Genomic DNA, 22,251 nt, shown 5'->3' with positions numbered 1-22,251 from the left:
CGCCTCATACAAAACTCTGAATATCTTTTAAATACTTGATCTGTCTGTCCTGGAAAAAGTTGTCGAATCCAATCATTAGTTCCTCCTGAAAGGCGCTCATTGCAACAGCTAGGTACCTAAACACAATCTAGTTTTCTGCTGCACCCTGACTCTTGGAAGTTGCCTATCCATCAGTCAATCTAAAATGATCCTGACATTTTGGCAAGTGTTTGCCAATTTTGTGTGTAGCGTGAATCTGATGGACAGTCTATGATCATGCCATCAGCGCCTGAAACTCTCCCTTTCATCTTTTCTATTAATCAATCTAGATCTCTGTCCTTGCAGTTGCTCTCTCCACATCTACAAGACCTCGTTTCCAGTTACATGAACATTTGTACATTTTGCCAGTATCTGTCTGCACATATTTCACAGACATTGTTTCATGTTACTGCTCGATATTACATCCAGCCTGTGATTTCAAAATGAGCACTCGTAGTAAGTTCCTTTTGTTTGTGTGTATTTGTGTATTAGGACGGTGGTAAAGTGTAACATCGCAAAGTCCCAGGCTTTATATAGCGCACAGCGTGGGCTGAAGACCAATAATGCTGCCATATTTAAAGTGGGTGCAATCTTCATCAACATCCCGCAACACCCTGCAACGCTGCACAGCATGATGGTCCGCAGCTCCCACCAGCTCTCAAAACAGATTTCAGACCTCATCCGTCAGCCCTCCAACATGTGAGGCAAACCTCTGTACTTACTTTTCGTAAGTTTTAATGTTTTTTTTTTTTTTGCCCATATTAAATTAAAATCTGTTTATATCAGCCCCCCGCCCAACCGCGAAGACACACCTACTCCACAGCCTTCTGAAGTGAGCGTCAATCAAACTCCGGTGGAGGCCATTGAGTTTCCTCAGCTGCCTGAAGGACTGGAAAAGAAGCCAGTCGTGTTGAAATTCAGCGCTATGCTGGATGGGATCACTATTGGTGCAGCCCTGTTGCCCTCTCTCAAAGCAGAATACAAGATGGGCCGCATGAAGAGCCATGGCATGACAGGTACTCACAGTTGTTAATTTATTTCAGAGTGCCCTGGGAAATGCAGATGCAACAATAACAAATGATTAACATTTTTGTTTCTCCCTCTCACAGGTGCTCAGACAAGGTTCACTTTTGAACTACCCAATCATAAGCTGTGTTTCCAGTCGAAGGTTTCCCCTGTGGACGTGTCGGCCATGCCACCCACTGCCAGCCTGACGCTGCCTCCCGTCACCATGTCAGGACAGTACATCATACAGGAGCACGAGGGGCACAGCGACACTGCTTGGGCCCCAGGATACAGCAGCTATCTTCAGGGAAACTACTTGCGCTGTGTAGCTGAGGTGTGCCATTGATGTAACAATGAGATGTTGTACTAAACAGGTTACTTGATTATTAGATGATCAAGTTTGTTTCAGCAGATGGATGGATTCGGTTGAAATACAATATACTGGTTTCTTAATTTTTAGATTGGGTCTTTCGAACACAACTTGACCACAGATTTGCTCAAATCTAGTCTTCCTTCAGAAGGTCTTCATGAAGGAGGTCAATGAGGTCATCCAGAAGGTGTCAGGTATGTTTGATGAAGGAAAGGTAGCATAAATGGATGACTTTTTCCATTTATACCTTTATTATTTTTTTTGTTTAGTTTAGTTGTTTTTATTTTCATTTTATTTTTTGGTTACACTTTATTTTAAGGTGTCCTTGTAACAGTGTGATTATACATTTATGTACTGAGTAATATTAAGTTGTACTTAATAAGTTGTACTTAATAAATTAAGTTGTAATTAAGTTGTACATACTATATGGTTAGGGTTTGGGTTTGGTTTAGGGCTACATCATTTATTATTATAATTTTAAGTTCATGTACCACATGTGTGACATGGACACCTTAAAATGAAGTGTTACCTGTTCTTTTGCTTGACTTGATTTGACACCAGCTGTGTGAAATGTGTTTGTTTCTGTAGGAGGGGAACAGCCAATCCCACTGTGGAATGAACACGATGTGTCAACTGATGGCGACAAACCTAAAATTCTGCTTTATTCTATTAATCTGACTTTTAAGGTTTGTATTAATAAAATTGTGTTTATTAATTTTAAGTGAATCTTGCAGGCGTTTTAGACTTCTCCAGTATGTTTTTTCTGTTGTAGGGGATTCAAATGACAGCCACCACTCCTTCAATGCGGGCGGTGCGATTTGAGACAGGCTGGATTGAGCTTGAACTGTCCAATCGGGTTCAGTGCAAGACTACTCCCACAGGAAGTAACTACCTGAAGCTCTTTGGGAAATGTCAAGTGGATCTCAATTTGGCTTTGGGGCAAATAGTCAAACATCAGGTAGCAAGTCACAGAAACATAAAGAGCACTATTATTCATTGCTCTCAATAAACATTTCTTTACATGCATGAGATTTTGATAAGGTGGTGCATCGGTATCGGTTAATCACTGTTGTCGTGACACTGTCTCTTGCAGGTGTATGAGGAGGCGGGGTCAGATTTCCACCAGGTGGCGTATTTCCGCACTCGAATTGGTTTGCGCAATGCTCTGCAGGAGGAGATCAGTGGTAGCTCTGATAAAGAGGCTGTCCTGATCACACTCAACCGTCCTATTGTTTTTGCTCAGCCAGTAGCATTTGACAGAGGTCAGTCCACACTTAGCCTTTTGTTTTTTCATGTGCATCCGTTGGTGGATTTATTTATTTATTTTTTGTAATTGTGTGTTTGTATGTCTGTTGTAGCTGTTTTGTTCTGGCTGAACTATAAGGCTGCCTATGATAACTGGAAGGAACAGCGCTTGGCTCTCAACTCAGACATTCATATGGCCACCAAAGAGGTGGTGGACAAACTGCCAGCCATACAGCAGACCAGCGTCCAGGCCTTCAGCACTCTCTTCCTGCAGCTCACTGTCAATGACCTGGGCATCTGCCTGCCGATCACCAGCGCCACACAGGTGGATGTTTAGACTCATCAGTTTGGTGTGAACAGGCCTTTAACTGTATAAAATACTGTAGGCTTTTATTTGACCCTTTATACACATTAAATATTTAAATTTCTGGTCAGAATGATTGAAGTTAAATGTTTGGGTCTTCTTTCTGCTGTACATAGGCCAATCACAGCATTGATTTTGACGCTGGCTCAGCACTGGTGTTAACCATCGAGAGTACACTTATCACAGCCTGCTCCTCCGAATCTCTGGTCAGCAAAGGCCATTTCAAGAACTTTTGCATTCGATTTGCTGAGGGGTTTGAGACAACTTGGGATGACTGGAAACCTGAGGTCAGAGGAGACCTGGTCATGAATGCCTGTGAGTAAAACTCAAAGTTAACTTGTTGCGTCTGTATTTGACCCCATAATGCTTCCATGATTCTTGAAATACTCAATGTGGCTTTCTAGGTGTTGTCCCTGATGGTACTTATGAGGTTTGCTCCAGAACGACAGGCCAGGCCTCTGCAGGTATGAGTAAAACAATGTTCTTCAGTAATGTTCATGCTTTCCAAGGCTGCATTCATTTGATCAAAAATACAGGAAAAACAGTAATATTGTGAAATGTTATTACAATGTAAAAGAAATGTTTTTTATTTTAATAAACATGTAATTTATTTCTCTGATGGCAATGCTACATTTTCAGCATCATTACTCCAGTCTCCAGTGTCACATGATCCTTCAGAAATTAGATTATAGATAGCATTATAAATGTCTTAACAGTTGCTTTAATGCTTTTTTTTTTTTGTTTAATAAAATTGTTAATTTCTTAAGATCTTACTGACCCCATCATTTTGAATGGTAGTATACATTGATGAAATGCACAAAACAAGAATGTGCATTAAGAAGGAAATCATAGTCAATTTGATATCATACTGAGTTCATATTTTCTCTTTGTCTGTAGTTATTAACAAAATCTTTCGATACTCCAGAAAGCAGCAGTGCAGGGACGTGGACGCTAAATGTCTTGTGGAAGATGTGTGGTATCGATGTGCACATGGATCCCAACATCGGCAAGCGTCTGAATGCTCTGGGTAACACGCTCACCTCTCTGACTGGTGAAGAGGACAATGATGACATCACAGACCTCAACTCAGTCAACATGGCCGACCTATCAGACGAGGACGAGAGTGACGGCATGTCTCCCCCCATACACACGGTCAGAGCTCGCACGCTTTATGACACTAACATTTCTTAATGTCACTGTAAAGTCTTTGTAACTATTTTTTGATTTTTAATTTACATTGTCTGCTTCTTTGGTATATTAATGTCATTTGTATGTTCAGAGCAGGAAATGTGAAGTGTCATTTGTACTCAATGTATGTGTAGTGGTGTGCATTTGTGTTTGTTTTAAACTGGCCCATGTTTGCAGTGTCCTGAAGGGGATCTCAGTCCCAGACTTTCGTTCAGGAGGCGGCTGGTGAACAGCATTCTGGGCATTAGCCCCAGCCCCCCTCCCCTCTCACCTTCTGAGTGTCGTAATATTTCTCCATCATCCACAATCACTCGGCTAAAGTCGAGAAGTGTTCGCCTGCCGTCCACAGCCAATGCAGAACGAACTAAACATCCCAGACCCCTGTCCTGGGGCTGTGTATGTACTTCAGAGCTCCTGTTTGCTTTTCAGTCCTCTCTGTTTCTCTGTCACATTCTTTCTCTCCATCTGGTTCATGCTGTCAGGGTGGAAGTTGCTTTTAAGATTAGTCACATCACTCAGAACCTTGATGAATTGTGCCTAGAACTGAAATATCTCGAGCGAGTCCGAGTTCTACAATTTCCTGCTGCTTTTTGGTTTTGTCTGATTCCTCTCCATGAGAAATGAGTGACCAGTGACATCTTAGACTCTTCTTATTTTCCATTTCCAAAGGATGCATTTCTCGAGCTTTGTTCAGTAATCAGTTGTTTGGGGTGGTGTTGTGATTTTTGTGTTGGAATGAACCACACTTATTTTGACTGTTCAGCAGTCAGTGTGATTTTGGAACTCTTATGCATGACTGTATCTAGGGCTGTGCGGAATTATGGTAAACTTAAACTTAAATTAAATTAACTTGGTTATTTGTATTATCAAATTAACAAAATAACAAATAACCAGTTTTTTTATTGAATTTCCTGAAAAATATACACTGTCATTTTTTTAAAGAAATTAATGCTTTAAATTAATTCCATAAGGACACATTGAAGTGATCAAAAGTGCGAGTGTGACAGTACAGACTTTTACAATGTGAAAAAAAATTACATTTAAAATAAACTGTTCATTCAAAGTTTCTGTTCATCAAAGAATCCTGAAAGTTTCCACAAAAATATTAAGCAGCCCAGTTTTTTTGTCAGCATAATGATAATAAAAAGAAATGTTTTCTGAGCATCAAATCAGTGTATTAGAATGATCTCTGGAAGAGATACTGAAGATCTCTGGAATGTGTTACTGAAGACTGCTAAAAATTCAGCTTTTCCATTATGGGAATAGGTTGCATTAAAAAAAAGAAAATAAAAAGAAAATTAGAAATTTTGAAAACATTAATTTTAAATTGTAATAATATTTCACATTGCTGTTTGTACTTTTGAATGGCAGTGTAAATGTATATTTTAATATTTGTAAAATGAAATAAAATAATAATATGGTGCATATGTTTTTGAATTACTCAAACTACCCTGATAAGAAAATATCATATTTTGTCATACCGCCCACCCCTAAATGTGTCTTGTATCTTAAATGTATTATTTTGACAGTTGTTTTCCCTCATACAGGAGTCAGTTGACCTGCGCAGACAGGCAGTCATGAGCAATCAGATAATCGATGCTCGTGGACGGAAGTTCTCTAAGCGCTTGGTGGATATTAGAGAACTCAATGAGCAAGCCAAAGTCATTGACGATCTCAAGTAATGTCAGCCTGACATTAATAATAATCAATATACCTCTATCTGTTTTTTTGTCTTAAAGAATCCATATAATTTTTTTTTCTCTCTAAGGAAACTGGGAGCAAGTGAAGGCACCATAAACCAGGAAATCCAGCGCTATCAGCATTTGGAATCTGTCGCTGTCAATGATATCCGTCGGGATGTGCGCAAGAAGCTACGGCGCTCCAGCATGCGGGTGAGAAAGACTTGATTCAGCTCACTACATTGAAAGAGAGGTGGAGATAAAATGTTGCATTAATGGAGTCTTTGCTTTTTTTTTTTTAGGCTGCGTCATTGAAAGATAAATGGGGTTTAGGGTATAAGCCAAGCTACAGCAACAGCAGATCAAAGAGCATTTCGGCAACAGGCAGACCACCAATGAAGAGGTCGGATAGACCCAGGTACATACATACACACTCACTCACATTTGATCACAGATGGTTTAATGTGTTTCAATTACACATCGTTAGTTTGTTCATTGATTGATTGATTGATTGATTTTTTGTCTTTCTAAAGGGAAGATCTGCCAGACATTAAAGTGGATGCATCATCTCCAGCACCAAGGGTTACCTTCAACATTGACACGGTAGTGTGTATGCGTACATCTGTGCGTGCCTGAGTCTGTACATTTGTTCATTTTAAATTCTGTATGCATCTTTTTTGTCATCATTCTGTGGTTCCATCTTCATGTTCAGTGTTTGTGTCAACAATGTTTGTACAGTTAAATAAAGCTTTGCTTTTTACATTACCATTCAAAAATTTGGGGTCAGTAAGATTTTGTTTATAAATTCAATTTTCTATTTTGCAAGGATGCCATTGATCAAAAGTGACAGTCAAGACATTTAACGTTACAAAATATAATTATTTGATCTTTATTATTTAATAAACTTTATTCTATTCATCAAAGAACCATGAAAAAAAGATCACATTTTAGACAAAAATATTAATATATAACCGTTTGCAACATTTGATTATGATAAGAAATGTTTTTTGAACCGTAACATGACTAATATTGCTGTTTTACTGTATTTTTGATCAAATAAATGCAGACTTTTTTTCAGAAATATGAATATATCTTACTGACCCCAAACTTTTGAACAGCAGTGTACTTGGACAAATACACACATATACACACACTCATTGATTTTATGGTTTCACCTGCAAGTGCTTCACTCTTGACTTAATGAAAGCCATATGTATGGTATGCACATACTGTGCTGAACACATTTGTTCATGTACTGTATAGTTCAGTTAGTCTGTTTGTGTTTAAGATGGAAACCCCAAACCCAATCCCAAGTCCAGCTGACTCTGTTTTTAAGGTATCGGAGAAAAACGGTCCAAATCAAATCTTAAAATCACCTCTGAATCTCTATGCATGAAAGTCTTGTGGTGTGAAATCGCTAAATCTAAATCTGCTTTTCAAAATCCAATCAAAAATCATCAGCGACTAATGATTTTAGCCTTTTTTTGGATCTTAGGGTGAAGAGTGGTCTTATTTTCTCTTGATCTCTCTACTCACACATTCATTAACACACACTTTCACTCCATATGTTGAAGCTGTTCTTGTGCTGTGTTGGTGTAACTAATCAGCTCTTGTTTCTTCAGCATGTCTGGATCTTTGTCCATTGCATTGCTCATGATGTCTTTCTTGTCATCTGTCCATCTTTTAATTTCTCATCCCTCTCTCCTCCGCTGGGTCGTAGTGGAAAGCATGAATTGGGAAAAGGAAAAGCTTTCTTAAAAGTGCTCACTGGTTTTGAGCTATCAGCCCACAGATACAGTTTGAATTGACAGCGAGTCAGAATCAGTTTAGTTCAGGTTTTGAGTACATCAACAGATAGAGAGACAGAATGATGGATGGATAGATAAACTGAAATTTAAGTAAGTGTCCGGTGGAAATATTATAGCACTTTTCCACTCCATGATCTCAACAGAAGCCCAGTTTAGGATAAAATTGTAAATTTTAGACCGTTGGATAAAAGGATTTCTAATTCAGTTGGAATCTTGATGAGAATTAATCTAATAAGCCCAATATAATAGCTTAGTGGCCATTGAGCTTTAAGACATGCCAGGGTTATATTTCAGCACAAAATCACAAGAAAAAAAAAATAGAAATTGCATTTTGCTTCAATAACATGAAAGCTTTATTATTTATTTATTTATTTGCATTGGAACTATATTTAAGTAAATTTAGTAATTAAGTAAACATTTCTGTATTACGACAATAAGGATCACCATTGAATATAATGGAAATTAAAAAAACCCAAGGGTAAAATGTCCAGATATATGATGGTAGGGATGCATTGATATTCAAATTCTGTCCAGTACCAATATCCATATTTTGATGGCTGACAACTGATAAATTTCAGATTGTTAAAATTCTACACTTTTTTTTTTTTTTTTTTTTTTTTGCTTACAAAAAAAGCAATTTTATAAAATAAAGTCAGTTATTTTAAATGCTATAAATAAATGTAAGCATCTTGATATAAACATTAAAATTGAAAGTATGAAAGAATTTCATTTTGAGGTTTGTTAAAGTTAAACATCCAATATTGGGAGATAATGATAAATTGAACAAGTCACTAATATTGTCATCCGTAAAATACACTTAATTTATTTTTTCTCTTTTTTCTTTTGATTTTGTGGTGACATGTGACCTAGATATGTTTTTGTTAGATCCACCCATGTAGCCAAGAGACATAAATCCTTTAGGAGAGAGAAATAGATGAATAGATGGATAGATATATAGACCAATCATCTGACTGTTGGCTTTCACTGGTTGTTGGTTCCCGGAGGAGACAGAGTTGGACCTGTTGTTTGTCACCATTGATGATCCTGCCCATTACCCATCATGCTCAGTGTTCAGTGCCCCTGGCACACCCGCAGTCTTTTCACCAACCGTTCCCTTCCAGCCTGATGACAGTCGCCGTGACGACCTCTCCTCGACTTCTTCAGAGGATTCGGACAAAGACGACGAGTTTGACAGGGAAAGACCACACAGCTATTATCGCAGACCAGGGTGTGTTGAACACACAGCACATGAAAACACTCAACAAATACAATTACACTCACTAAACTGACAGTCTGTGTGTTGGTGTTTCTCAGGGGCTCTCAGAGAAAGCCATCTGCGCTGTCTGCATTATTCAGCGAGCGCTGGCCGCCCACGCCCCCTCAGCGTGGAGCATTAACTCCACCCACCGAGCGGAACATTGACTTCGAGCTGGACGTGCGTGTTGAGATCGACAGCGGCAAGTGTGTGCTGCACCCCAGCACCCAGCCGCCCGAGCATGAAGATCTGGCACTGAGGAGGTGAAGAGACACAACAAAATGGACACAATATGTCATGTTGTCTTTAATGAATCAAGCTCTGCAGTGATGACATATATTTGATGGCCAAGCTGGAAGTTAGAATCACTCTGGTTCCCTCGACAAAAATAAACTCTGTGACCAACAAAAGTAAATGATTCTTGCACGCTATGTTCATAATAACAATTTTAACAAATGAACACAACTTCACTGAACTTTGAAGCCTAAATACAATCCGAATTAAAAAGACAAACTTTACAGTCATTTGGCTATAGCAGACCTGCCTACCTGTACGCATTTTGACCTCAAAGTACGCTGGTACGATTTGTCACTCTAAATGTCACTTTATTTCTCTCCTAGCTGCGTGTGAGGCTGACAGAGATGCGCTGTTTAATGTGTTTGAGATGTGCTGTTTTCCTTAATGCATAACTTACATTTCACAGGTATATTCTCCACACATTTAACCAAAAAACACATTCATAAAACCCAATGACTTGAACCGGGAAAAAAAAAAAAAACTTCCCATGTTTTGGTCTACAAAAACGTCATCCCTACATCGCTCTTTTGATTTGGATTTTGATCAGGGCTGCAAAGTGCTCCTGTAAAATGTATTTCTCATTCTCGTTCTGTTGTTTAGGAGTTGTGAGCGGAGTTCCAGGAGTCTGGATCAGGAATCTCCTCCTAAGAAGCGAAGGCAGCAGCACAGTTTTGCCTCCAGCTCCCAACTGCTGAATGCAAAGCGAGTGCCCACCTCTCTGCAGAGCAAGAGCAGTGATATTGAGACCACTGTCTTCTACATCCCTGGAGTGGATGTTAAGGTCTGCTGTGGGTCTTTTGACATGCTTCACACAGCTGTGTGTATTTTCTTGTGGTTCAAGTAAATTTGTTTGGCATTTTTTTTCTAATTGGAGACGTATATTTGGAGATTTGAGTGTCAGATGATGTTATATCAGCACTCATTTTAATGTGTAAAACACACAAATACACTCATAGGTCTATACACTTATTTAAATGCATTTAAATTGCATTTAATTTCATGCAACCAGCAACCAATATCATGGGTTACAATGCTCAAAAAAAGTTACAATTCCAAATGGATGCATTAATGTATACTTTTTATGACTGGATAACTGTAGTGCCCCCCTCTCTGTTTCTTTTACAGCTGCATTACAATTCTAAAATGCTGAAGACGGATTCGCCCAATGCCTCGCGTGGATCGTCCCTTCCGAGAACCCTTTCCAAAGAGTCCAAGCTGTATGGTATGAGAGATGCACCCACACCACCAGCCTCAGGCCCTGGCAAGACTAACACACTCCTCTCCCCACCTCCCCCTCCTCTCCCTTCAGGTACACACTCTCTTCCCGTCTCATCGTCTGCATACGCTCAGCCTCGTCTCTGTCACTGGAGCATGGCCCACAGCTCTGAGCTCCACTGTGGTTCTGTGTGTTTACTGCTTATGTGCTTGGGTTGATTCAAGCTTCTGTTATTAGTTGTTTTTATAATATTGGCGACAGTTTCTGTTTGTCCTCTTTTACTGTTTGCTTCATCTTTCTGACATTGGTTAAAATTTTAAAACTGTATACAATACTGTTCAAAAGTTTGGGGTCGGTTGCTAAAAAAAAAATACAGTATAAAGAGACTATTATTGTTAAGGGATATTCTAATACAAAATATCTGTTTTCTGTTTTAATATAATTAAACATTTATTTCATTCTTGTGATGCAAAGCTAAATTTTCAGTAGTCATCACTCCAGTCTTCAGCGTCACATGATGCTTCAGAAATCTAATATGCTGATTTGATGCTTAGGAAACATTTATTATTAAATAACAAAAAATTTTTATAGAACAAAACAAAACTATACTCTATTACACTACTATTAAAAGAAAAGAAAGTAAAAAAAAAAAAAAAAAAAAAAACGGAATATATTTGGAATAGAAATCATTAATTTGAATTCCTTTTAAATGTAATTCCTTGCTAAATAAATGTATTAATTTATTTAAAAAAAAAATGACCAACCCTGAACTTTTAAACAGTAGTAAAAAAAACAAAAAATACAGCAATATAAATTAAATAACAGTAAATCCCCAGAAGTCACTTTTGGATAATAGTATCTTCTTAATAAATATATATAATTAAATGCGTATCACTCAATATCTCAGCAATTGTTTGAAGGAATGGTTCACAAAAAAATGAAGAAAAGAAATTACACCGCCTCATGTTGTTTCATTGAGATGTTCAAGCTTCTCTTTTCCATACAAATGAATGTGGGTGGTGATTTAAGCTATTAATAGTTCTGGACATTGCTATTCATTGATTGCACTTTTTTGCCATTTTCTATGACATTTCATTGCATTTTATGCTTGTGTTAAATAATTTCTGGATTTTTTGGCTGCATTACTGTGCATCATGCATATTGCATGCATGCAGGAGCTGCATTAGATGCCATATGTTTGCATCCTGAACAGGAATCTGTTGCTTTCAATGCATGAAAATTTTATAAATTGGCGACAGAAAAGGATTGTTTTTTAACTTTATGTCTGTGTTTTTGTGTTTGCATGAGCAGCTAAAGGTAAAGCAAGTGTAGGGGTGAAGACGGCTAAGCTGTATGCATGGGTGGCTCTGCAGACACTGCCAGAGGAAATGGTCATCAGTCCATGTCTGCTAGACTTCCTGGAGAAAGCGCTGGAGACCATTCCCATCACACCAGTCGACAGGAACTACACAAGTCAGTGTGCTTTTTGATTGAACATCTGTCGCCTTGCTTTCTAAAATAACAAAGCCCAATTCTGTCAGGTGTTTCTGTGTACATTATGCCGATATTCAATGTGTGTTTGTGTAGCTCTGAATGTTCCTGAGGAGGATGTAGGTCACTTTGATTCCGTGGAGCCCCTGGAGGAGTCTCAGGTGTCTCTTGTGTCTTCTGCTACATCTCCATACTCTTCCTTCCCTGTGGATGTGGTAGTTTATGTCAGGGTGCAGGTATACCAGCGTTCCTTCAAGCAATACTCACTAGTAGTAACCATCTCAAAGTGGTTGGCTAATTTCGTCTTTTTTGTTTCTCAGCCATCTCAGATCCGGTTCAGCTGTCTGCCCATGTCTCGAGTAGAGTGTATGCTAAAACTTCCCTCTCTAGACCTGGTGTTCTCATCCAACAGAGGAGAGCTTGAGCCCACCACACATCCATCTGAGGGACAACACACCCCCTCCTCCACACCTCCATCGGTCCACAATGCCAACAAAGTGCCTGGAAGCAAAGGTATAAATGTACTGTTCTGAAAATCTCTATGTTATTTTGAAATACACTACCATTCATTTTTTGGGGGTCAGTAAGTGGTGTTTCTTTTAGTTCTTAATGGTTTGAGTGTGTATTGGCTAATGGAACCACTGAAACTTCTTCCATCCCTCAGGTCCATCCAGTCCTCAAGGCCGGAGTCGCCACCACAGCAGTCAATCAGATCTAACAGGCCCATCCTTAAACTCATCAGGTCTGAGTTTCACCGCCTGTATGTCCGATTTTTCACTGTATGTGTTTCATCCTTATGGAGCCGGCAAACAGAAGTCTGCAGTTACTGGCCTCCCACCTGGACCAGGACCGCTGGGTGAGAGCCCCATGCAGAGACAGTACTCAGAAATATTATGACAGTTTATATGTAACATCAGCTTGTATACTATAAAGAACATTGTATAAGACTCTGTAGATGACTTTGGTTTGTTTAGGAGGAGCTGACGAGGAGGGCTCTTCAGTGACGGGCAGGAAAGACTCTCTCTCCATCAACCTGGAGTTTGTAAAAGTCAGCCTTTCCCGGATGAGACGGACAGGATGTCCAGCATTTGATACTTTCATTGCCAGCAAGGGTGGGAAGATGGACACCACTCTTATCAACATCTCAGGTGAGGAATACAAAATAAAGTACTGAGGTTTCCTTCAGGATGTCTGATTTTATCACCCTACTAAAGCTTTGTCTATATGTCTCATTATGCATGAATACTTAAGTGTTACACTACACTTTTTTGAAGCAATGATGCATTCAGTTAATCAAAAGTGACAGTAAAGACATTTATAATGTTAAAAAAATATTTGTATTTAAAATAAATGCTGTTCTTTTGAACTTCCTATTCATGGAACAATCCTTAAAAAATGTATCACATTTTCATATCCACATTGATAAATTTGATCACCAAAGAAACATTAAAATGTAATAATATTTCACAGTATTAATGTTTAACTATATTTTTGATCAAATACACGCAGCATTGGCAAGCATGAGAAAAAATTCTAATCCCAAACTTTTGAATGATAGTTTGTTTAATGAAATGCAATAAAAGGGACTCTTTCAGTTGTCTCAATAACTAATTTATGACACAATGTGTGTGTTTCTTTTGCTAGCGGTGTGCGATATCGGTTCTGCTTCCTTCAAGTATGACATGAGACGTCTGAGTGAGATTCTAGCATTTCCCCGTGCTTGGTACCGCAGAAGCATTGCCAGGAGATTGTTTTTAGGAGACCAGACCATTAACTTACCAGGTTATACATATACACTCTCATCATCACAATACTGTTCAACAGTTTGGAATTACTATTAAGTTGATGCAGAGATGCTTCACAAAAGTAGCATTTAATTGTAATATTATAAATTATTATTACATTTTAAATAGGATTTTAAATGCTTCTTATTTTCTTATTTTCTTTCTTATTTTTATATATTTTCATATTTTTTATATAAAGCCTTATCATCTGAGTCGAAAAAGTTGTGCTACTGAAGTGTGGCAATCACAATACAGTGTTTTTTCAGTTGCTGGAGTATTGAGAACACTTCCTTTTCTGAAGTCCAATTTTGGTTTCTGAAATAGACAAAAAAAAAAAAAAAAACACATTTCATCATTTGTTCTTTGGAGAGATGGAGGCTATTTCATGCACTGTTGTCTGGAAAGAAAAAAGCAAACGGTATATAACCGTGACAGATGCCTGCTGGACAACAAGCGCATCAGAGTTTCTAGTTTGAGAAACAGACCCCTCACTGGTGCCCAGCTGGCAGCTTCATTGAACCGTACATGCCAAAACAACAGTTTCATCTGCAGCAGTGAAAAGATGCCTTTTAGGCAGAATGTCATTGACAAAGCTACATAAAAAAAACAACAACTAGAAAATAAGAGAAAAAGGGTAGAACAGTCAAAAGTAAAATAGCATTATGAATTGATAAATCTAGGTTTGAGGTATTGAGTGGTTTAAAGAGATAGATCACCTAAAAATAATAATTGCCATCATTTAGTCACCCTCATGCCATTCCAAGCCCATAAATCTTTGCTTAATCTTTAAAACACAAATTAAGATATTTTTAATGAAATCTGAGTGGTTTCTGTCTCCATTGAAAATCAAGGTAACCAAAATGTAAAAAATCCAAAAAGGTCATAAAGGGAACATTAAAGGTAGGGTAGGCGATTTCGGAAAGGCTAGCGATAGCAAGTTAGCTTTGAAAGCAAGATCCCCACCCTCACTGTGTAATCACTCTGCAAAGCCACACCTCCCCCAAAAAACATGAACGCGCTCCGTCAGAGCAGAGACTAACCTGTGATATGATGAGAGACATCGTTGTTGGAGGGTTGAATGCACTGAAACACTGTTATATCACCTCATGTCTCATTCACTGGTGACAAAACATTACAGTACAAGGCACATAATATTACAATAATAGCACCTTTAACTCTTGCTGGAAGGCGCTGATGAGAAGACATATGTCTGTGCAAACAGTGTGCACAGAGGTATGCAAATACATATTTTGACAGGCAGGTAGGACAGCATATCATAATGTTCAGACTGAACATCTTGATTGGACAAATATTTTATGGTCCTACGCCTTACATATCAATCGAGCCATTTAATCCAAGTCTTGTAAAGAGAGAGGATCAACATATATAATGAACAGGTTTCATTTACATCTAAACAATGATTGGTACGTACCTGGAGCACATCACATATGGTAAACATGGAAGCTCAAACGTGTGTGATGTGCGAGAACCAATGGGATTTGCTCTAGCATGTGATGGACACACAAGCTTCCATATTTAGCATTTGTGTGGTTTAAATTAATAAAAGCCTAAATTAAATCTATTCATCATATGAAGTGATAGTATCTCTTCACAAGATTTGGATTAAACCAGTTAAACTAGATTCAAATGGGTTAATTTTATGACACCTTTAAAGCTTTTTAGATCTTCTAGGTTTTGGTTAGCTGGAGTTCTAATGGAGGGGCAGAAACCCCTCATTAAAAATATCTTCTTTTGGCGTTTTTGAAGATTAACTGAAGTCTTATTTGTTTGGAATGTCATGAAGGTGAGAAATTTGACAGAATTTTAATTTTTAGGCGAATAATGTCTTTAAGACAAGACAAGAGATGAAACATCACCTAAATTTCTTATTAAAATCAGAACTTTTGAACAGTAATGTATTTCTGCTCACCTGTTTCCAGATGAATGCTGGAAAGTGTTGATACTAAGAGCAGATGTGTGTTGTAGCCTCAGGTCCTGCCACACCAGACTCTGTGGAGAGCATCGCTCAGCACCTGTCTCCTGAGTCCAGCCGTAAAGCGTACTGGAGGACATGGGACGGCCAGTTCACTCAACACCCCTCCTCCTCAATCTTCACTGATACCACACCAAACCACGCACACCTCAAATCACCTGCCCCCGGACGTTCCCGCAGCGTGTCCGACTCCTCAGCACCGCGCAGAGGTACGCATGCACATGCTGCTGGGGGTCTGTTGATGATGTGCTGCTCTGGGGCTTACATATAAAAACCAATCTTGTGTGTCTGTGTGTTTCTACAGACTCTGTTACCAAGACCTCCACCCCGTCGTTCCGGAATGGAAAAGCAGCAGCACAGCAGGGTTCACCATGGGAGACGCTGGTGGTTTTCGCCATCAACCTTAAACAGCTTAATGTCCAGATGAACATGAGCAACGTCATGGGCAACAATACGTACGAGAGACATATCAAAACAATTTTAAGGCACTTGATATCACTCTGTCTTATGTCTAATTATGAATGTGTGTTTGAACAGTTGGACAACAAGTGGGCTGAAGAGTCAGGGCCGTCTGTCCGTGGGCAGTAACAGAGATCGTGAGATCAGCATGTCTGTTGGACTGGGCCGCTCCAAACTGGATTCCAAAGGAGGAGTGGTGGGTGGCAACATTGATGTCAACACACTCGAGATGGTCTGTAAGTATACTTTTATTTATTTAACTTTATTTTTAAGAGAGAGAAGTTACTACCTCTAAATCTGATATAATTTTGTTTTCACGAATACGTATTGTCTCTAATTAATATGCAGAATTCTAATAATGTAATAGTGTTAAACCAGTAGCAATGGCTATCAAAATGGACTTACATTTTGTCATTCACCACCACAAAATATCCACCTTATTGATTTTAGATAACTTTCTAAAAGTAAATATTGCTATTTACCGAATCTATTGGTTTTATATATTTAGTACATTACGTTCTATTAATGGTGTTTTTCCTTGGTCCATAAAATGATTTAATATAAAGTTAAATAGTATAGTGGTATAATATTAGTATAATAGTTTAATAATAGTTTTATAATTTAAGCATTTATTTCTATAGGTGAATTTCATCACATTTATGTTAATAGCAATATGAAGAGTTTATTTGCAAAAAAACCATAAACGCCACTTTAAAAAAAAAGATTGGCATGCATTATTCTCCACATAAAGCGTGATCTAAGTCCATTTTAGTGAATCAGCGTGCTGTATTTAGATCAGGTGACAAGGCAGCTTTCACTTTGAAAAGACGTGCTAGCTTTTTCACTATACCTTGCCAAAGCAAGAGTGTTACAATGGTGAGAGAAAAGCTCTGTGTATTGCGTGTAATCAAATCCATACAGTCTATGATCACAACAACAACAACGTTTGTCAGGCATCTACATTGTCATCTGAGGAGATTGCACACAACACTGGTGTCGTGTCTTCCTCTTCAGTGACTGAGAACTTTTGTTCTTTTAGCTCATATTTCAGAACATCCAAATAAGCAGCCCAGTCATAAGATCCAGATCACCATGGGCTCCACAGAGGCCCGGCTGGACTACATGGGCTCCAGCATATTGATGGGCATCTTCAGTAATGCTGACCTGCAACTCCAGGATGAGTGGAAGGTGAACCTCTGCACAGCTGAGGCCAGTCTTTCTGAGAAAAGGTAAGAACTGCCAATCATATAAGTGAAGATTATGTAAAAGATGACCACAACCGTAACAAACATTCTCGGTGTATCTCCTCCAGTGAGATCTTTGTACATGGAGACCTGCAGTGGGACATATTCCAGGTGATCATCTCCCGCTCCACAACCCCTGACCTGATAAAGATCGGCATGAAGCTGCAGGAGTTCTTCACACAGCAGTTTGACACCAGCAAGCGAGCCCTGTCCACCTGGGGCCCGGTGCCATACATGCCTCCCAAAACCCCGGTCATCAACATGGACAAAGGAGCAGCTGAACTCTGTTAGTGTGCTTGTGACTATTCTAGATTAAAAAAAAACAAATGTATAATAAAGACCAACATAAATGTCTGTTTGTTTTAGATATGGATGCAGCTCATCACAGGCATTGGCCCAGTGTGTTGAAGATGGTGGCAGGATGTCACATTTCCCTCTTCCAGATGCCTCTTCCAGAGGATGCTGTGCAGCTGGGTGGCTCCATGAGTCTCCATGGCAATCACATGACTCTGGCTTGTTTCCACGGGCCCAACTTCCGTTCCAAGTCTTGGGTGCTGTTCCATCTGGAAGAGCCCAACATCGCCTTCTGGACTGAAGCGCAGAAGATCTGGGAGGATGGTACAGACATGGTGCTAACTTTCCATCCAATCATTTCAGGGAGCTTTCATAAATTCAGACTTACAGGTTGTGTTATTTGTCTAGGCTCCAGCGATGATTCTACATACATCGTTCAAACCCTTGACTTTCACCTTGGGCATAACACAATGGTAACCAAGCCTTGCGGTGCCCTGGAGAGCCCAATGGCAACCATCACTAAGGTTACCCGCCGCCGTCATGAAAACCCCCCGCATGGGGTGGCTACAGTCAAAGAATGGTTCAACTATGTCACTGCCATGAGGAATGAAGGTAAACATTGCACACTCACTGAGCTGCCTTGCTGTCTATTGCCCAATTGGCAGATGCCTTCTAAGCCATGAAATAGAATCTCAGAAGTTACAGAGCAAATCTGTACATAAACAGTGCTTCTCTTGTAGGGGTGTTGCAGTATGCTAGTATTCACCATGAAATGACATGAGGTGCTACCATGTTAACACTGCACAAATCTTATTATCGTAAATAATGTTGTGTCTGATTGACGCTTCAACATTATATAAAGTGGTATACATATATAAAAAAAGACAACGCGGTGTGTTACTACTACTGCCAACAAAACCATGCAATTGAAGATGACAGACGAAAACAAGACCCTCAACCCATAACCAAAAAAAAAGTTTGCTTGCCAGTTTATTGATTCCATAAAAAAGACAAGCTGTAGAGACCCTAGTCTGCACGAAGTGCCAATCAGCAGTAAGTTCCTGTTGTATGTTTTTGTGCAGCTGTGGTTACAAAATCTCTTTCCATCTCCCTACACTCTTATTGTAAATGTCAATCTTTTTACTTTAGGTAAACACAAATTTGACAGCAAATTTCCCCTTACATTTCTTGAGATATTGCAATATTATGACCATGGTTTCATTTGGCCATGATAATCTGTCTTCAGAAAAGTTTTCATGGGATTTTAGGATGCACTTAAAAAAAAACCTTCTTTATTAGGCATCTGCTTTGTTTACAGGGGTAACCACTGTATTTCTTTTACATAAGCACCATTTCCTGTCAGAGAGTGAATTAGCATTGTTGTTGCTGTTTTTTTCAGCCCAGTCTGCTGTTTTTGTTTTACCAATTATATATATCATATACAGGCATTTATTAGACTGGAATGTGAGGTTCATCATTTTATCAAACTTGTGCAAAACTTGTATTTTCTACATTTATTTTACAGTTAGGATGTTACAATATTCATTGGTGTTGTTTCACAAGAATGTGATATCTAAACAGTTCTATTCTAATATCAGAATATACATAATTTAAACTGTTTCAGATATGTTATTCTTATTTGAACTGCACAGGAGACTACATTCTAAATCCATTTCCAAAGATTTGGAAAATTAAAAGCATAAAACTCAACCGCATACAGACATCTGTTTTTAATCAGATTTGAACAATTTTTATTTATCCTTTTCAGAAGTGATTATATTTGTAATAGACATTGCTTTCACTTCCTAATTTAGAATTTTTTCCCACTTAGCTCTTTGTAGTGCATTATGGGATTGCAATCTCCAAAAAAAATACATAAAGTATGATGTGTTAGAATTGAGCAAGAAAGAAAATAATTGATAGTTTTGTCTGTCTTGTGGAAGAGGCTTTGCATGGGTGCGAGTTAGGTGAGCAGAGCCAGTGTAAAGCCATCTTGTTGCCTAAACAGTCACCTGTTTATGATTATTATATTTTCTGTTCTTTTCCAAGAAATAATCCTCTTTTTTTTTCTTTTTTTCTTATGTCAGAGCTGAACTTGTTGCGTAACGTGGATGCCAACAACTCTGAGAGCGGCACAGCAGCAAAGAGCTCCAGCCTCCTGAGCGGCTTCAGGGGCGCCTCCAGCTACAACCATGAAACCGAGACCATCTTCGCCCTTCCCAAAATGCAGCTCCAGTTCAAATCCATCCACGTACAAGACCCCGAGGAACCTTCTCTCAGTGGTACAGACTTCTAAACCGCCCCAGATGAATATTCTAGCAGCCTCTGGCAGCTAAGCTTGTATAGTGTGAGAGTGAGTGCGGGACCCTCGCTGACTCTAAGCTGTGTTGCAGATGCCAGCAGTAAGCCCAAAGTGGAGTGCAGTGTGGTGACCGAGTTCACCGATCACATCTGCGTCACCATGGATGCAGAGCTCATCATGTTCCTGCATGACCTGGTGTCGGCATACTTGAAAGAAAAGGAGAAAGGTGAGATAATGAAATGAAGATTTGCCTTGTTTCCTGTCTTCATGCATGTCCTGTCACTGTAGTGAAGCATGTCGCTCGTGTTCCAGCTCTCTTTGCCCCACGCATCTTTGCGTCTCGACCCGGTCAGAAGAGCCCCACGGCGCAGCAGGATGAGGCCTCGTCGGAGAAGAAGGAAAAGGAAGAGGGAGTGAACTACACTACAGTGGACTGGAGAGAGTTCCTCTGTAACACATGGCATCTGGAGCCCACACTACGGTAACACTGCAGTCACATGACCTCTGGCCCTTCTGACCTCTCATTTCAGTTACTGTTGAACGGCAGTGTAGGTGTTAATAGACCGTTTTTAAAGGGTTCTGGGTGGCTGCTCAGGTTTTGCTATTTGGTATTTGAGGTTTTCTGAATGGCTGGTTCGTAAGAGTAGTCGCTAGACGGTCTCTAAGCCTTGCTAATGCTAGGAAGTGGTTAAGGTGTTGCTAGGACATTGCTAGGTGGTTATATGTGGTGTCATTTCTCCATAACCATCAACAGCACAGTTCAAATTTTTCATGCATTTGACTTGATACGTTTCAGGTTGATCTCGTGGACGGGCCGTAAGATCGATCCGGTGGGGGTGGACTACATCTTGCAGAAGCTGGGATTCCATCATGCCAGGACTACGATTCCCAAGTGGCTGCAGAGGGGAGTGATGGACCCTCTGGATAAAGTTCTGTCCGTTCTCATTAAGAAACTTGGCATGGCACTGCAGGATGAGAAAGAGAAGAAAGGTCAAAGAGACAAAGATGAGCATTAACTTGAAACACTTTAATGTATTAATACATTTCCGCTCTCTGGAGCCATCCGTGAATTTCCTTATTTTTTACCTTGTCTGAAACCACTGGATTTATTGCAAACTACTGTACAGCACACACACAAACACATTACAGTCATTGCTATACTGTGTGAACATTCATGTTTGCCTTGGTTCATATGGCCATAGCTCTTGGACGACTGAAAGTGTTTTTTTTTTTTCTTTTCTTTTCTTTTCTTTTTTATATTTTAATTTTCAGATCACAGATGTCGAATAGCTGCTGCTGAATGCCAGTTGGACTTTTAACATGATTTAAATGCACTTAAACGTCACTGACACTAACAAATGAGCAGTGATCTTAAGCTACAGTATACAGGTGTGCTCTTGAAATCGGTTTACATGAGTTCAGAGGCATCCGGTGTTCTTTCTCTGAGGTGAATATACCAATTGCCAATCAGACTTTTTAAATAGTTTTATTGAACATTTTAAGAGCAAAGTGGTAAAGTGTTCTTTAAGCCAGCAGAGGAAGCGTGAACATCCCTAATCCTAATTATTCCTTTGAGAGTGACCAAATTTTCTGATGCCTGGTTAACAACACATTTTGAGGTATGATATTGTAGAAATGCCTCAGATATTCCTGTGAAAACATCAGAACCTCAGATTGTGCTGTATAATGTGAATTGGCCTATAAAGCAAGGCTCTTTAACTTAAACAGACAAACAAAATGTAAGTATCTTAAATGCAGAAGCTGTTACCCATGTTAGGCCTGTGGTGATAGTGGTTTTCCTTTTTTTGCTTTTTCATAATGTGCAATAGACCATTGTATATACAGAGGTAAATATGTTCAATGTGCTGATTTCTTAACTGATTAAAATCATTACTACTAAAATGAATGATTTTTGCGGGTAACTTTTCTTTCCTGCTAATTGTTTCACAGAAAATGAGATGAATCTGTTGTTCATTGATTGCTGTGGAAATGGAAGGTTGCCTTATAGAATACAATATTCTGTTGCATACTGCACAAATGTATATCTCGCTCCATGCTTAAAGAAAATGATCACTCTTAACTGTATACATACATACTGCAGTAATAGGCTATGGTCAGAATAGTGTAACAATAATCGCTGTTTTTGCGTATCTATATACTGTGCTGCACTAAAACCATAAAATACTTGAATGACTACTACATTTGACAATATCTATAGTAGTATACAAACAAAAACATG

General features: G+C 39.1%; 1 protein-coding gene across 1 annotated transcript in view; it reads left to right on the top strand.

The window, feature by feature from the left end:
- kiaa1109 (KIAA1109 ortholog) overlaps window positions 1-21,918 on the top strand; it is a 61,688-nt gene extending 39,770 nt beyond the window's left edge. The window contains 39 exon segments of the mRNA XM_042736642.1: window positions 511-717; window positions 805-1,034; window positions 1,128-1,357; window positions 1,484-1,521; window positions 1,523-1,587; window positions 1,982-2,079; window positions 2,166-2,351; window positions 2,487-2,655; window positions 2,752-2,963; window positions 3,119-3,317; window positions 3,407-3,466; window positions 3,928-4,154; window positions 4,368-4,586; window positions 5,738-5,868; window positions 5,959-6,082; window positions 6,172-6,287; window positions 6,403-6,472; window positions 7,158-7,205; window positions 8,673-8,905; window positions 8,992-9,195; window positions 9,830-10,010; window positions 10,355-10,538; window positions 11,757-11,918; window positions 12,033-12,172; window positions 12,257-12,449; window positions 12,601-12,792; window positions 12,911-13,084; window positions 13,581-13,718; window positions 15,707-15,922; window positions 16,018-16,168; window positions 16,251-16,408; window positions 17,212-17,401; window positions 17,485-17,702; window positions 17,783-18,034; window positions 18,119-18,322; window positions 19,798-19,992; window positions 20,104-20,238; window positions 20,325-20,493; window positions 20,809-21,918. Of these exon segments, the coding sequence (XP_042592576.1) occupies window positions 511-717; window positions 805-1,034; window positions 1,128-1,357; window positions 1,484-1,521; window positions 1,523-1,587; window positions 1,982-2,079; window positions 2,166-2,351; window positions 2,487-2,655; window positions 2,752-2,963; window positions 3,119-3,317; window positions 3,407-3,466; window positions 3,928-4,154; window positions 4,368-4,586; window positions 5,738-5,868; window positions 5,959-6,082; window positions 6,172-6,287; window positions 6,403-6,472; window positions 7,158-7,205; window positions 8,673-8,905; window positions 8,992-9,195; window positions 9,830-10,010; window positions 10,355-10,538; window positions 11,757-11,918; window positions 12,033-12,172; window positions 12,257-12,449; window positions 12,601-12,792; window positions 12,911-13,084; window positions 13,581-13,718; window positions 15,707-15,922; window positions 16,018-16,168; window positions 16,251-16,408; window positions 17,212-17,401; window positions 17,485-17,702; window positions 17,783-18,034; window positions 18,119-18,322; window positions 19,798-19,992; window positions 20,104-20,238; window positions 20,325-20,493; window positions 20,809-21,028 (6,538 nt within the window). The 3' untranslated portion in view covers window positions 21,029-21,918.
- Window positions 21,919-22,251: the final 333 nt, after the last annotated feature.

Source organism: Cyprinus carpio, chromosome B13 (assembly GCF_018340385.1).
Source record: "Cyprinus carpio isolate SPL01 chromosome B13, ASM1834038v1, whole genome shotgun sequence".
Lineage (NCBI taxonomy): Eukaryota > Metazoa > Chordata > Actinopteri > Cypriniformes > Cyprinidae > Cyprinus > Cyprinus carpio.
Note: the sequence above shows the minus strand (reverse complement) of the source record. Positions and strands in the feature narration are given on the sequence as shown.